Source organism: Dama dama, chromosome 18 (genome assembly GCF_033118175.1).
Source record: "Dama dama isolate Ldn47 chromosome 18, ASM3311817v1, whole genome shotgun sequence".
Taxonomy (NCBI): Eukaryota; Metazoa; Chordata; class Mammalia; order Artiodactyla; family Cervidae; genus Dama; species Dama dama.
Window position 1 is genome coordinate 31,390,902 of NC_083698.1, and position 16,597 is coordinate 31,407,498.

General features: G+C 40.4%; 1 protein-coding gene across 1 annotated transcript; it reads left to right on the top strand.

Annotated features, from left to right (window-relative positions):
* On the top strand, positions 1-1,265 carry LOC133072164 (serine/arginine-rich splicing factor 10-like). Its single transcript, XM_061165120.1, has 2 exons — positions 1-249; positions 684-1,265. Exons 1-2 carry the CDS (start codon positions 80-82, stop codon positions 1,060-1,062), a joined length of 549 nt encoding a protein of 182 aa, XP_061021103.1. The 5' UTR covers positions 1-79; the 3' UTR covers positions 1,063-1,265.
* The last annotated feature ends 15,332 nt before the right edge of the window (positions 1,266-16,597 follow it).

The window sequence follows — 16,597 nt, forward strand, 5'->3', positions numbered from 1 at the left end:
TTGAGGAGGATCCGGCGCCGAAGCTGCAGACGGTTTGCTGAGCCCGTTAGTGTCCCTTCGGAGACTCAACGCCGGCGTCATGTCCCGGTACCTGCGCCCCCCCAACACGTCTCTCTTCGTGAGAAACGTAGCCGACGATACCAGGTCTGAAGATTTACGTCGGGAATTTGGTCGTTATGGTCCTATAGTTGATGTGTATGTTCCACTTGATTTCTACACTCGCCGTCCAAGAGGATTTGCATATGTTCAATATCCTTTCTTCAGATGGCTGATTAGTGAGGGGTGTTGAAGTTTGAAATTCAAGTTTTTGTAAGAGAGAATGTAAAGCTGTACAGTTAATGGCGACCCCAAAGAGAAAGCATGAAAGAACCTTTAGAGTAGAGTTCAACACTTAAGGCAAGTAGACAAGCCAAAGACCTCTTAAGGATCAGGCTTGAAGAGAAGGGAGAGTTTGGGAAAAGAAAATATAAAGAAAAGCTGGAAGAAGGACAAGCCTAATGGGAGACAAAGCCTCGCTTTATCTACAAAAGGGGGAAAAGGTTGTTTTTCAAAGTTAAAGATAAAGCCATCTGTCATATTTGGCCAAGCATCTCATGACAAGTCCTTCTGACAAGCACTTAAAGAGTTAAAGGTCAAGATGAAGTTGAATGATGGCCAAGATTAAAGGAGTCATACCTGATCACATTTGAGGATGTTCGTGATGCCGAAGATGCTTTACATAATTTGGACAGAAAGTGGATTTGTGGACGCCAAATTGAAATACAGTTTGCACAGGGGGATCGAAAGACTCCAAATCAGATGAAAGCCAAGGAAGGGAGGAATGTGTATAGTTCTTCACGCTATGATGATTATGACAGATACAGACGTTCTAGAAGCCGAAGTTATGACAGAAGAAGATCAAGAAGTCGGTCCTTCGATTACAACTATAGAAGATCTTATAGTCCTAGAAATAGACCGACTGGAAGACCACGGCGTAGCAGAAGCCATTCCGACAATGATAGACCAAACTGCAGCTGGAATACCCAGTACAGTTCTGCTTACTACACTTCAAGAAAGATCTGAGAAAGCGGAAAAAGAACCAAAGAAGGGCAGTTCAAGCGACCAAAGGGTGGGTGGAAGGTGCTGCAGTATGAATACTGTACGAATATTTTGACTCTGGTCTGAAAAGATAAAAGAATGTTATGGAAACTACATGGAATATTTGAAGTCCCTTCAAGTTTGAAAGTAAGCATTTTAGGACAAATAAAAGGAAATTCAACTTTGTACTTGTGGAAACTAATCCCTAAATCTGAATAGGTTTATACTGATTCATGGGTAACAGGTCCATGTTAAATTATTGGAAACTAGGATGTCTGAATATCAAGGAAGACAGCCATAGTCTCTTACAGTGCCTCTATTGGTCTGTCTCAAAGTGAATTGGGTGAGAAAAGGTATGGTCCAATATAAACTTGGTTATCTCTTAAAGTCAGTTCTATTTTTGCTATTGGGAAATCTTGCCTTTGTTTATTATTCCAGTGCCAGTGTTTTCTGCTAATGCTTTGCTTTGTTGGCATCTGAGTTTCCTTACTGGTATGCCATATGTGGTTTACATCCTCCTTAAACACGCTCCCTCGTAAATTCCAATTATGATACTTGACATCCAGCTAAGAGGGTCCATCTCTTCTCACCTCTTTCCTAGTCAGTATATACAGCAAACATTTACTGAGCCCTTAGTATGCCCAAAAAATTGTACGGGGTAATTGGGGAGGAAAACAGATAAAACCCACTTATTCAATAAATGTCTACTGAGCACATTCTAGTGAATCATTACATTGTGGCCTCATTGTCTTGTTTGAGGTGTATTATAACAATATTTTACACCATTTATATCCTATGTAATTATAAAATCCGATATATTATCAAAGAAGCAATTTTGTGGTTATTTGCCATTTAAAAGTATCCAGTATTTGTTTGCATCCCATTAGTAACAAATAATGAAAAAATGATTTGTTTTAATCTGTAATAAACTGATTTATTGTGCAGTGACTGTAAAAAAAAAAAAAAAACAAATGTATCCTCTGACAACTAGAATCTAGCCATAAATGGGCTTCACTGAGACTATTGAGTACCTATCCCAACACATTCTAAGCAGTAACTCAACAAAGGAAGTTGTTTGCCCATCATGGGACATTCGGCAATGTCTGAAAACATTTTTGATTATCACGACTACAGGTGGGAATGTTATTGGCATATAGTGGGTAGAGACCAGAGGTGCTAAATACCCTATACTGGACAGCCCCCTATAAGAAGGAATTATCCATCCCCAAATGTCAACAGGGCTGAGGTTGGGCAATCCTGGTCCAGGTAGATGAGTGAGAAGAGTGAGATTCAAGCATGCCGTTTGGCCTTCCAACCCAGAGTGACTTGGGTTGGTACTCTGCCATACTGCTGATCCCGGAGCGGCAGCAGTGAGTGGGCCTGAAGAGAGATCTTAATTCTAGGACCCTCCCCAACATGTGGACACAACTTTTTGCTAAGATGAACCCCACCACAGAGGCCTGTGAGGGTAGGTCCACATTTATCATGGAGTGGTACCCCCTCCCTTTTTGACCCTCAGGCGGCCTTCCTGTGCCTGTCCCAACAGGGAGGTTTTCTTTGACTTCAGGAGTGGGCACCTTATCTCTTTCCTTCAGCAGAGCTCAGCTTCTGCCACTGGCTCTGCCCTTGGAGTGTCTGGGTGAGAACAAAGCTTGAATTTTACTCCACCTGACAAACACCAGCTGTCTAGCCCAGAGCCCTCTCTATCTCTTACCTCACTGGGAACTCTGCCAAAGGTCAGAATCAATATTAAAATCTGTTCTAATTCAATGTAACCATATCTTTTCAGCCTGACAACCAAATTCTTACTTCCTTTGGGTGGAAAGTCCAACTCATAACTTTCTGTGCAAAGAAAATAAACCATTGATTAAAACTTTACTAACTTAGGGATCGGGATGGGGAATACATGTAACTCCATGGCTGATTCATGTCAATGTATGACAAAACCCCCTGCAATGTTGCGAAGTAATTAGCCTCCAACTAATAAAAATAATTGGAAAAAAAAAAAAAAACTTTACTAACTTAGGGAGTTGGCTTTCTTTACCTCCCGTGTTCTCTTTGATTACCTAGATGCCTGTAAGAGAAAAACATTGCAGATTTCCATCACTAGTTTTTAATTGAAAATAATGTAAAAGTTCTCTTAAAGAGGTCACTAGCAAGTATTTATTAGGTACCTACTCAATGCCTAATATTCAGCAGGAAACTATAGAGGATTTTTTAAAGTATCATCTTCACTAGATTTATATTAGTGTTTTGTCTTCAACCCATATTGGAGGCCCTCTCAAGAAGCAACTACATGAAATTGAAAAATGTTGTGAAAATGTTAAGGATGTTGTTCATTACATCACTAACAATATCTCCTATGATGTCTCACATTAAAAACCTTTCTTTTAGGGTTAAATTCACAGAAAGTTTTTGGTATCGTTCCTCTTTTCTGCTGATGAGATTTAAATTTTTCCTTTAAGCTATAGCTGCCAGGAAACTCAGCAAAATTTAAATCATATGAACAGTGTCCTTTGTCTTACATCTATTTGTAGTTCCCTTTTTTGTTATTGAAATTGATTTCAAGTTATGTGTAAAAAGAGGGAAGCATGGGAAGAAGGAGGAATCAAGAGTTAGAAAAAATATTTATGCACTTAAAGGTACAGGAATAAATGTACATGCAAAAATAACTGGAAAAGAGGTTGTGCCTTTTGAAAATTGAGTGTCAGGAGGTGTCATATATTAATAGATCATAAATACCAGTGCCATAGTATTTTAAAACATGAGAGAGGTTATTATGAGCTCTAACTCAGAGAAAATCTGGAATTAAAGGGCCACAGAGGAAACGTGTTTATTGGTAAGGAGGGAGGAAGATGGACTTTCCTTCTGAAAGTGACAGTCATGTTGACAGGTGTGTAAAGGACAGTGAGGAGGCTGGGTGAGATGAGAGATTCATACTGGGGCTGTATATGAAGAGATGGAGAGATAGTAATAATTGATGAAAAGCCAGACCTGGATTTGACTCCTGGGTCAGGAAGATCCCCTAGAGCAGGGAATGGCAACCCACTCCAGTACTCTTGCCTGGGAAATCCCATGGCCAGAGGAGCCTGGCAGGCTGCAGTCCATGGGGTCACAAAGAGTCGGACATGACTGAGTGAAGACTATACTTTTCACTTTTTGTGCTTGAAAGCTGGGGAGACACACCCCCACACTGTTAAAGCTGGCCTTACTTCGGGCTCTTTCTGCTATCCCACATTGTCTCTCAAGATTTCTTTTGACAGTAGAAAGCTGTTGTAGGTTTATGAGTTAGAAAGTACTTTAGAAAGTGTAGCAGAGTAAGGTGGGTGTGCGTTGAAGGTGACTATAGGGAGAGCGTGTCTTGGCTGAGCTCTTTGTCTTGGCTTCTTCACTTCCAACATGGAAGAAATTTACATGATTCCCTGGACCCTGAAAAGCTATTATAATGCCCCTATGATAAAAACCGCCAGATTAGGGCCTGCAGGTTTCCTTATCATCTTATCAAGTGGAGAAAGAATCATCCTGATGTCACAAACACATGGGCTGCTTGTCCCTTCAGTGTTCTCCATCAGCTTCCTCAGGCTGAAATCAGTCACCATGTATCAAGCTGTGATGACAAAAAGGCATATTGAGCAGGATGTGGTCAGCCAAATCAGGGACCTTGGACAAGAGACTCTAGCCGAGAGCCCGTGGCAATGCCCACCTTGTGATGAAGACTAGGATAAAGATTTCTGGGGAACGACCAGCACCCCACTTGTGGGGCATAGCCAACTACCATGGCAACAGCATCCCTTTAAGCAACATAGGGAACATAAGAGTAACCTGTGTGTTCCCACATCTCTGCTGTATGTTCTGCTATGAGAATCAATGCCAGACCCTAAAAGACTCTTACTACTTCTTGCCATGGAAGAAGGCATGACAACTCCAGTATTCTTGCCTGGAGAATCCCATGGACAGAGGAGCCTGGCAGGCTACGGTGCATGGGGTCACAAAGAGTCAGACACGACTAAAGTAACTTAGCATGCACTTTCGCCCACAATGCATTCTTCACTTTCTTTTCTTCTAATTTAATTAGAGAAAGATAAATTGTCTGTGACTTTCAAAAAAAGAAAGTGTAGCACAGTGGGGATAAGCTGTGAAGAGATAGAACCAAAGAGTCTTTAATGGTAAAGAAAGAATGGAATTCATGACCAAGGGGGAAAAGAACTTGCTGTTTAGGAAGCACTCCTGTGGCCGCAGTATAGTTATAGTTCCTGCATTGAAAAGGTGAGATTAATGTACAGAGTCCCTATTTAGCAGGATTAATAGCTTTCTAGGAAGTTATGAACATTCCACTTAAGTTATACCTGTGTGCTTTGAACTGTCTCACCTGACTCAGAGGACAGCTGCTTTCCATTCATGTATTACTTCATATTCAGAAGTCAGGAACATTAGATATTAATGATATGGGTTTCAGTTCAGTTCAGTTCAGTTGCTCAGGTGTGTCCAACTCTTTGCGACCCCATGAACCACAGCACACCAGGCCTCCCTGTCCATCACCAACTCCTGGAGTCCACCCAAACCCATGTCCATCGAGCTGGTGATTCCATCCAACCATCTCATCCTCTGTCATCCCCTTCTCCTCCTGCCCTCAGCATTGGGGTCTTTTCCTGCCCTCCTGTCTTTCCCAGCATTGGGGTCTTTTCCAATGAGTCAGCTGTTTGCATCAGGTGGCCAAAGTATTGGAGTTTCAGCTTCAACATCAGTCCTTCCAATGAACACCCAGGCCTGATCTCCTTTAGGATGGACTGGTTGGATCTCCTTGCAGTCCAAGGGACTCTCAAGAGTCTTCTCCAACACCACAGTTGAAAAGCATCAATTCTTCAGTGCTCAGCCTTCTCAGTCCAACTCTCACATCCAAACATGACCACTGGAAAAACCATAGCTTTGACTAGACGGACCTTTGTTGGCAAAGTAATGTCTCTGCTTTTCTTTTTTTTTAATATGCTGTCTAGGTTTGTCATAACTTTTCTTCCAAAGAGCAAGTGTCTTTTAATTTCATGGCTGTAGTCACCATCTGCAGTGATTTTGGAGCCCAAGAAAATAAGGTCTGTCACTATTTCCATTGTTTCCCCATCTATTTGCCATGAAGTGATGGGACCAGATGCCATGATCTTAGTTTTCTGGATGTTGAGTTTTAAGCCAGCTTTTTCACTCTCTTCTTTCACTTTCATCAAGAGGCTCTTTAGTTCCTTTTCAATTTCTGCCATAAAGGTGGTGTCATCTGCACATCTGAGGATGTTGATATTTCTCCCAGCAATCTTGATTCCTGCTTGTGCTTCATCCAGACCAGCGTTTCTCATGATGTACTCTGCATAGAAGTTAAAAAGCAAGGTGACAATAGACAGCCTTGACATACTCCTTTCCCTTTGGAACCAGTCTGTTGTTCCATGTCTGGTTCTAACTGTTGCTTCTTGACCTGCATACTGATTTCTCAAGAGGCAGGTAAGGTGGTCTGGTATTCCCATCTCTTGAAGAATTTTCCAGTTTGTTGTGATCCACACAGTCAAAGGCTTTAGCATAGTCAATGAAGCTAACATTAACATTTTCTGGAATTCTCTTGGTTTTTCAGTGATCCAGCGGATGTTGGCAATTTGATCTCTGGTTCCTCTGCCTTTTCTAAATCCATCTTGAACATCTGGAAGTTCACGGCTCATGTACTGTTGAAGCCTAGCTTGGAGAAATTTGAGCATTACTTTGCTAGTGTGTGAGATGAGTTCAACTGTGTGGTTGTTTGAACATTCTTTGACATTGCCCTTCTTTGGGATTAGAATGAAAACTGACTTTTTCCAGTCCTGTGGCCACTGCTGAGTTTTCCAAATTTGCTGGCATATTGAGTGCAGCACTTTCACAGAATCATCTTTTAGGATTTGAAATAGCTCAGCTGAAATTTCATCACCTCCACTAGCTTTGTTTGTAGTGATGTTTCCTAAGGCCCACTTGACTTTGCACTCCAGGAAGTCTGGCTCTAGGTGAGTGATCACACCATCATGGTTATCTGGGTCATGAAGATCTATTTTGCATAGTTCTTCTGTGTATTCTTGCCACCTCTTCTTAATATCTTCTGCTTTTGTTATGTCCATACTGTTTCTGTCCTTTCTTGTGCCCATCTTTGCATGAAATGTTCCCTTGGTATCTCTAATTTTCTTGAAGAGATCTCTCGTCTTTCCCATTCTATTGTTTTCCTCTATTTCTTTGCATTTATCACTAAGGAAGGCTTTCTTACCTCTCATTGCTATTCTTTGGAACTCTCCATCCAGATGGATATATCTTTCCTTTTCACCTTTGCCTTCCACTTTTCTTCTTTTCTCAGCTATTTGTAAGGCCTCCTCAGACAACCATTTTACCTTTCTGTATTTCTTTTTCTTGGGGATGGTCTTGATCACTGTCTCCTGTACAATGTTATGAACCTCCATCTGTAGTTCTTCAGGCACTGTATCAGATCTAATCCCTTGAATCTATTTGTGACTTCCATTATACAATTGTAAGGGATTTGATTTAGGTCATATCTGAATGGTCTAGTAGTTTTCTGTACTTTCTTCAATTAAGTCTGAATTTGGGCTAGACATACCCAGATCTATGCATATTACTCAATACAAAATATTTCTGAGGAAATATTGAATTGGGTACCAAGAAAAGAAAGTTAAGGCCCTTCAGCTCTGTTGGTAAAGAATCCGCCTGCAATGCAGGAGACCTGGGTTGGGAAGATCCCTTGGAGAAGGGAAAGGCTACCCACTCCAGTATTCTGGCCTGGAGAATTCCATGGAGAGTCCATGGGGTCACAAAGAGTTGGACATGACTGAGCGACTTCCACTTAATTAATGATAGCTTCTCTCCTAAAAAAAAAAATAGAAACCTGACAACTTGTTGTTTTTATGACAAAGCTTCAAAAGACCTACCTTAGGTCAATAGAAATAAATTAGTTTTGAAACACTAAGATTAAAGATACTTTCATATCTTTTTAAAAGCTTACAGATACTCTGTCATATTGATGTTCACACAGTAGTGTATCAGCTTTTATTCAGCATTGAATTCTTGCTTCATTGAGATAACATATTGTGTATAAGATGTTTCCTATGTCTCTTCTGGGTCCTGGAACTTAGCTGGGACACAAAACCATTTAGATTTTAAGGCTGTCATTTTCCCAAATAGAATTTTGCAAATGAGAATATAATATTCTTGAATAAACAATGAACCTTTGTAAAGAGAGTTCAGAATAGCCTTGGAGAGCCTCAAGATTCTATTGCAGGGCCATGTAATTCCAAGAATGTGATAGGAGGCAGGGTGGTATAGTCAGGGCACTTCTGGGAAGGTCTAGAAACCTACTTGTGCTGCTAACAAATATGTCTGGAGCTAATCATTGAAACCCCAGGTAGATCGTGGCATTCCCTGGGAAATAAAATGGCTGCTCTCAGAGCTCCTTCATCCCTGCCTATGTTTTAGTTCTGAGAAATTTCCAGTGAGCCTCCAAGTTGTCCCAAAGCAGGGCTCATTGTGACCATGTCTCTTGATGGGTGGAAATCCTATGGGAAAGTGAAGCGGTCATGGCACACATACGTGTGTGTGTATGTATGTATAAGTGTGTGTATGTGTAAGCTTGTGTGTGTGAAAGAGAAAGAGAGATTTGCAGTCTACCACAGCAAACTTGGAGAATTCCTTAGGAAATAAGATGATGTCCCCCATCTCACGGGTCTGCCCTCTGCTCCTTCTTACACACAAACTCCTGTAGGAACCCTTTCTTGGTGCTCCCTTTCCTGTTCTCTTCTCACCTTTTTACCAACAACCCAGGCTGACTGCACAACCTGTTTTCTCACACAAATTCTTCATTGCCCATCCTTTTTGTAATCCTTGTGAACCATCCTCACATATAGTTTCACCCCTGCGCTACTGAAGTTGGCTAACTGGGACAGTTACTGTGACTGGGCAACTTGACGCAGTTGTTCCGACTGGTAGCCCCTTTCGGTAGCTTTCCTTTTAGCCTTCTAAATACCTTGGACTCTGCTTTGGTGTGTGCCAGGTTCACTTTGTTTGTTTGTTCCACAGAAGCTGATAATGTGATTAGCTAAAGAGGTGAAAGGCTATACAAATACATGTTTGTTAAGCACTAGTCCTTGCCCAGCGTTATGTTAGATCCAGGTACAAACCAACATGTTGGTTCTGTTTTCCATCTCCTGTGTACGGCAGCTCATAGAAGGTGGGAGTCATGAAGCATTCTTTGTTGTATGTGATGGTGAAACACATATATTGTAAGGTATAATAGTAGGCTGCCAACTGTGTAGCTTCTAAAAAAAATACGTTTGACATTCTGCTTGTATCAATACAAGTGCTGTATTTTATGTCTTTTCCTAACTTATACAAACCTGTAGAACTTAATACTATCCCTTGCAGTGATGTTTGCGTCTTCAATAAAAATTGAATGTAGGATACATATCATTTTATTGGGCATACTTTGCACCTTTCTAGCACAATGCCAGGCCAAAGTCAATGATGCTTTAATTTTTAGGTGTGGGAAAAAAAAATACTGGATAAGAGCTTTTATCTCTGCATTATAATCATACAGACTACTTTTTATTTCTTTATACTCTTCCTGCATTTTCCAAATGACCTAACATACATAATTGTTTACATACACACACATATATATGTTTGTATATATCTATATCTACATATATGTAAAAACATATACGTAGACAGGATATCATGCAGTACTGTGTCCTGCCTTCAAAAAGATTATGTGCCTTCTAAGAGGTCAGTCATCAGAAGCCCAGAAATATTAAGTGACTTATCTAGAATTATACAAGTAGGAGGTGATGGGCGAAGGACCAGAACCAAGATTTTTCTAGCTGCGAGTTTTGTACTTTTCCTGTTAAAATGAACATGACAGGTTGAAAGTGTGGCGCCATCCTTTCTTCCATTAGCTTGCATGTATACTACCTACTTCACGTTAAATCTCTGGCCTTCCAGAACTTGAAACAAAGTGTGTGGCATCTTGTGTGTGCATCTACAGTCCTTAGTCAATTTAAAAATGTTTGTATTTTTTTTAATGTCTAAGAATGCCTTACACAGTAAAATGCATATATTAGACTTTCACAATAATGCCTTAAAGAAAATATAAGGAAACATTAACTGATTAATTCTGGATTGTGGGTTGGTATTTTTCTTCTTATTTCTTGTTTATATCTTCCTATGCTTTTCTTTTTTTTTTAACCATGACTATTTCATAGTTTATCGTTAATCAAAACTGATTTCTTTATAAAGAGGTTGATATTCCTGAGTCCATATTTTATTCCTCAAAAAAGGAGGAAGGTTTCTTTTCTTCATTGAGGACAAATATATATATATATTCAAGGTGAATATCTAACATGATAATGCATTACTTTAAAAATTGTTTTTTTTAAATCTCACAGACTCCTTAAATCATCTTTTGAAATTTATGAACCTACCCTCAGAGAAATACAAATACACATAGAAACATGACATTGTAAAAACTTTTGGAGATTCCCAGATCCCCTGAAGTTCATTCATGTAAACCCTCTTGGTGTTGCTCAAAGAAAGAGCTATGATTTTCATCTGAATACCTAGGATATTTGTATGAAATGAAATTTCCCAAACCTCCTCCCAGACTTTCTGAATCAGAGGGATCAGCGGGGCCCAGGAATCTGCCTCTCTCACAAAACTGTCTTCCCTACTCTCCAAGCAAATAGAATGCACAGCAAATGTCAGAATCTCAGGGCCTAGGCATCTATAGATCTCATCTTAAGAATCCTAAGAATAGCAAAAATGAAAGTGATAGAGAATCCACAGTGCCAGTTCTTGAGATTAGGGATCTGAGCAGGAGTTTGTCAAGTAAGGGGGCACCCAAATGAGGAAGGAGCAGAGTCAGATGGGAGTTGAAAGTGAGGGCATGGCAAAGATATGAACTAATCACAAGTCTGCCTGGAAACTGGAAAGAATCCAAGGCAGTTAGAAGGTCTCGTATTGAATCATGAGCCAGGCTATCAGAGTGGCATGTAGAAGTCACGAGGCTAAAAATAATTATGCCAGACTCGGGCTTCTGTGGTTTAAGGAGAATAATTGATGTTTAAAGTAGCCTTGGTGACATACAGTTTTGTTTCTTATTGTGGGACTATAGGGGGATCCCATGAACAAGTATGGAATTAGTATTTCTCTAAAGAAAATGAGAGACATCACTTTTCCCACAAAGGTCCATCTAGTCAAAGCTATGGTTTTTCCAGTAGTCATGTACAGATGTGAGAGTTGGACCATAAAGAAGGTTGAGCGCCAAAGAATTGATGCTTTCAAACTGTGGTGTTGGAGAAGACTCTTGAGAGTCTCTTGGACAGCAAGGAGATCAAACCAGTCAATCCTAAAGGAAATCAATCCTGAATATTCATTTGAAGAACTGATGCTGAAGCTGAAACTCCAGTACTTTGGCCACCTGATGCAAAGAGCCAACTCATTGAAAAAGGCCCTGATGCTGGGAAAGATTGAGGGCAGAAGTAGAAGGGGGTGACAGAGGACAAGATGGTTGGGTGGCATCACTGACTCAATGGACACGAGTTTGAGCAAACTCCAGAAGATAGTGAAGGACAGGGAAGCCTGGCATGTTGTAGTTCTAGGGGTTGCAAAGAGTCAGACACGGCTGAGTGAATGAACAACAAAGAAAAGGTAGGGATTCATGAGTCCTTCAAAAACTGTTCTGGAATTATTAAATGTTAACAGTAGAGGAAACCTTACTAATAATCTCTGTCAACTTTCTTGTTTAAAAGAATAAGATACTTTAAAGTTTATCAAAGCTTTGCTTAGTCATTATCATCAGAGATAATACTTCTATAAGATATATAATAGGTTTATCTAAGGCACATTTCCTTACGTTGGATTGAGATAAAAAATGAGAGTGTAGCTTGCCTGTGAGTCACACGCTGGCAGAGCTGAATTTGCAAGCTGTTCTATTTCCAGACAATTTCTTAACTTACACAATGCCCATCCCAGATAGGCCATACTTGAGTATTTATGCTTTAGGTTATGTATATCTGTATGTAGCCTTTGCCCAAGTAATACACTCTTTATAAGCTAAGGAGTAAGGAAACATATATTTTTTTAGATGCTATTTATTTATTTGTATTATGGAACAACTTTTAAGCATATACAAAAGTAGAGAGAATAACATAGCCATCATCTACATACCCATCACCTAGCTTCATCAATTACTAATATTTTGTTAGTCTTGTCCCATCCTCCTCTGCTCCTCCCGGGGCTGGAGAATTTTTTTTTCCCTTTATTTTTATTAGTTGGAGGCTAGTTACTTTACAATATTGTAGTGGTTTTTGCCGTACATTGACATGAATCATCCATGGATTTACATGTGTTCCCCATCCTGATCCCCCCTCCCACCTCCCTCCCCATCCCATCCCTCTGGGTCATCCCACTGCACCAGCCCCAAGCACTTGTCTCATGCATCCAACCTGGACTGGTGATCTGTTTCACACTTGATAATATACATGTTTCAATGCTATTCTCTCAGATCATCCCACCTTCACCCTCTCCCATAGAGTCCAAAAGTCTGTTCTATACATCTGTGTCTCTTTTTCTGTCTTGCATATAGGGTTATTGTTACTGTCTTTCTAAATTCCATATATATGTGTTTGTATACTGTATTGGTGTTTATCTTTCTGGCTTACTTCACTCTGTATAATGGGCTCCAGTTTCATCCACCTCATTAGAACTGATTCAAATGTATTCTTTGTAATGGCTGAGTAATATTCTGTTGTGTATATGTACCATAGCTTTCTTATCCATTCGTCTGCTGATGGGCATCTAGGTTGCTTCCATGTCCTGGCTATTATAAACAGTGCTGCGATGAACATTGGGGTACACGTGTGTCTTTCAGTTCTGCTTTCCTCAGTGTGTATGCCCAGGAGTGGGATTGCTAGGTCATATGGCAGTTCTATTTCCAGTTTTTTAAGGAATCTCCACACTGTTCTCCATAGTGGCTGTACTAGTTTGCATTCCCACCAACAGTGTAAGAAGGTTCCCTTTTCTCCACACCCTCTCTAGCATTTATTGCTTGTAGACTAAGAAAACATATTTTAAACAGTTATCACAGCATGAAGGCTTCTACCTGGCATGTGACTCATCACCACAGCAGAGAGGTTGACTGCAGCAAGGAAGTGGTGGACTGCAAGAAGTTAGTAACAAAAAAAAAAAAAAAGAAGTTAGTAACACTGAAATCTAAGCCTTCTTCTACCAGAGCAGAAATGCTTTCAGGAAATGTGACCTCATTGGGTTGAATTATATTTGTGGTGAATTAACTGGATATGGAACACCAGACTGGTTCAAATTGGAAAAGGAGTACAACAAGGCAATCTATTGTCACCCTGTTTTTTAACTTCTATGCAGAGTATATCATGTGAAATGTGGGGGCTGCATATGAAGCACAAGCTGAAATCAAGATTGCTGGGAAAAATATCAATAACCTCACATGTTCAGATGATACCACCCTAGTGGTAGAAAGCGAAGAGTAACTAAAGAGCCTGTTGATGAAAGTGAAAGATGAGAGTGAAAAGCTGGCTTAAAACTCAACTAAGTTTTCAAAAAACTTTCAAAACACTAAGATCATGGCATCCAGTCCTATCACTTCATGGCAAATAGAAGGGGGAGAAAAATGGAAATAGTGACAGACTTTTTTATTCTTGGCCTCCAAAATCACTGCAGACGGCGACTACAGTCATGAAATTAAAAGACGCTTGCTCCTTGGAAGGAAAGCAATGACAAACCTACACAGCATGTTAAAAAGCAGAGATATTACTTTGCCAACAAAGGTCTGTCTAGTCAAAGCTATGGTTTTTCCAGTGGTCATATATGGATGTGAAGGTTGGACCATAAAGAAGGCTGAGCACTTAAGAATTGATGCCTTTGAACTGTTGTGCTGGAAAAGACTCTTGAGAGTCCCTTGGACTGCAAGGAGATCAAACTGGTCAATCCTAAAGCAAATCAACCCTGATATTCATTTGGAGGACTGATGCTGAAGCTGAAACTCCCAACAATATGTCCACCTGATGCAAAGAGCCAACTCATTGGAAAAGACCCTGATGCTGGGAAAGATTGAGGGCAGGAGGAGAAGGGGGTGACAGAGGAAGAGATGGTTGTATGGCATCACTGACTCAATGGACATGAGTTTGAGCAAACTCCAGGAAATAGTGAATGACAGGAAAGCCTGAAGTGTTGTAGTCCATGGGGTCACAAAGAGTCAGGCATGACTGAGTGACTGAACAACAATAACAGGTCCATTAGCCTACAAGCAAGTGAAAGTTTGCATCCTGTAAATACTCTAATAACTTGTATATTAAACTGTTCTCATTTATGCATCCATTTATCTATTTAATAGTATTTATTGTCAATCAGGGTACTAAGTGCAGGCAATAAAGTAGAGGATAAGACTGATATGCTGTCCAGCTTACAGAGCTTACAGGCATACTGGGAAGTCAGCCGTCAAACAGATTAAATACCCATATAATCATGAAATGAAATTTTCATTAAGTTCTATTAAGTGAAATACAGTATTTTAATTTATATTTGGTGGTTAAAGACTCTCTTTGGAGATAACATTAGGCTGAGATCTGAAGGGTATATAAGTTACCAGCTGAAGCTGGGTAACCAGGTTGTTACCAAGAGGGGAGAGTGTGTTCAAAGACCTTCAAAGAACCCAAAGAGGATCTGTGTGACTGAAGAGCTACAACCAGGAAGAAGTGTGTCAGTAGAAGACTAGGAGGGAAGCAAGTTCAGGCAGGAACCTTAAGGTATTTCAGACTAGCTTGAGAAATCCTAGCTCTAGGTGTTGCTTTGAATGATTGTTCTTACCTCCCAGAGTGTGTTTTGGGAGAGGTACACTTCAGCTGCCAGAGTGCTGTGTTTTCAGGAACATACTGTTTTACAACAACCATCCTGTTTTACAACAACCTGTGGCTAAAACATTTGCAGCCAGGAATTCATTTTTAAAAGTTTGCCTTGGTTAGGCAAGTTCAGTAAATTGCTCCAAGCATTCAACATATTCCAGTTTTGGGTGGTATAAAAAGGTAAGCTTTTATTTAGATCTATACAGTTAACTGGGCTTCCCAGGTGGCGTTAGTGGTAAAGAATTCGCCTACCAATGCAGCAGATATAAGAGACATGGGTTCGATCCCTGAGTGGGGAAGATTCCCTGGAGGAGTGCATGACAACCCACTCCAGTATTCTTGTCTGGAAAATCCCATGGACAGAAGAGCCTGGAGGGCTACATACGGTCTTTAGGGTCGCAAAGAGTCAGACATAACTGAAGCAACTTAGCATGCATGCACAATATGGTTAACTCATATTTTTAAGCAATAACATTGCCCAATGTTTGTGGAGATTTGGGGTGTGAATATGATATCTCAGATGGTAAAAGAAATTTTACAGATATGATTAATTTGGAAAACTCAGCATTGGCCACAGGACTGGAAAAGGTCAGTTTTCATTCCAATCCCAAAGAAAGGCAATGCCAAAGAATGTTCAAACTACTGCACAATTTCACTCATCTCACACGCTAGCAAAGTAATGCTCAAAATTCTCCAAGCCAGGCTTCAACAGTATGTGAAGCATGAACTTCCAGATGTTCCAGCTGGATTTTTTTTTTTTTTTTTATTGTAGTGGTTTTTGCCATACATTGACATGAATCAGCCATGGATTTACCTATGTTTCCCATCCCGATCCCCCCTCCCGCCTCCCTCTCCATCCCATCCCTCTGGGTCATCCCAGTGCACCAGCCCTGAACACTTGTCTCATGCATCCAACCTGGACTGGCAATCTGTTTCACCCTTGATAGTATACTTGTTTCAATGCTGTTCTCTCAGATCATCCCACCCTCGCCTTCTCCCATAGAGTCTAAAAGTCTGTTCTGTACATCTGTGTCTCTTTTTCTGTTTTGCATATAGGGTTATCGTTACCATCTTTTTAAATTCCATATATATGCATTAGTATACTGTATTGGTCTTTATCTTTCTGGCTTACTTCACTCTGTATAATGGGCTCCAGTTTCATCCATCTCATTAGAACTGATTCAAATGTACTCTTTTTAACGGCTGAGTAATATTCCATGGTGTATATGTACCACAGCTTCCTTATCCATTCATCTGCTGATGGGCATCTAGGTTGCTTCCATGTCCTGGCTATTATAAACAGTGCTGCGATGAACATTGGGGTGCACATGTCTCTTTCAGATCTGGTTTCCTCGGTGTGTATGCCCAGGAGTGGGATTGCTGGGTCATATGGCAGTTCTATTTCCAGTTTTTTAAGGAATCTCCACACTGTTCTCCATAGTGGCTGTACTAGTTTGCATTCCCACCAACAGTGTAAGAGGGTTCCCTTTTCTCCACACCCTCTCCAGCATTTATTGCTTGTAGACTTTTGGATAGCAGCCATTCTGATTGGCATGTAATGGTACCTCACTGAGATTTTGAATTGC

Coding starts and splice junctions, on each gene's coding strand:
- LOC133072164 (XM_061165120.1), top strand. CDS start 80: ATGTCCCGGTACCTGCGCCCCCCCAACACGTCTCTCTTCGTGAGAAAC. Junction 250..683: donor AGAGGATTTGCATATGTTCA/ATATCCTTTCTT, acceptor ATACCTGATCAC/ATTTGAGGATGTTCGTGATG.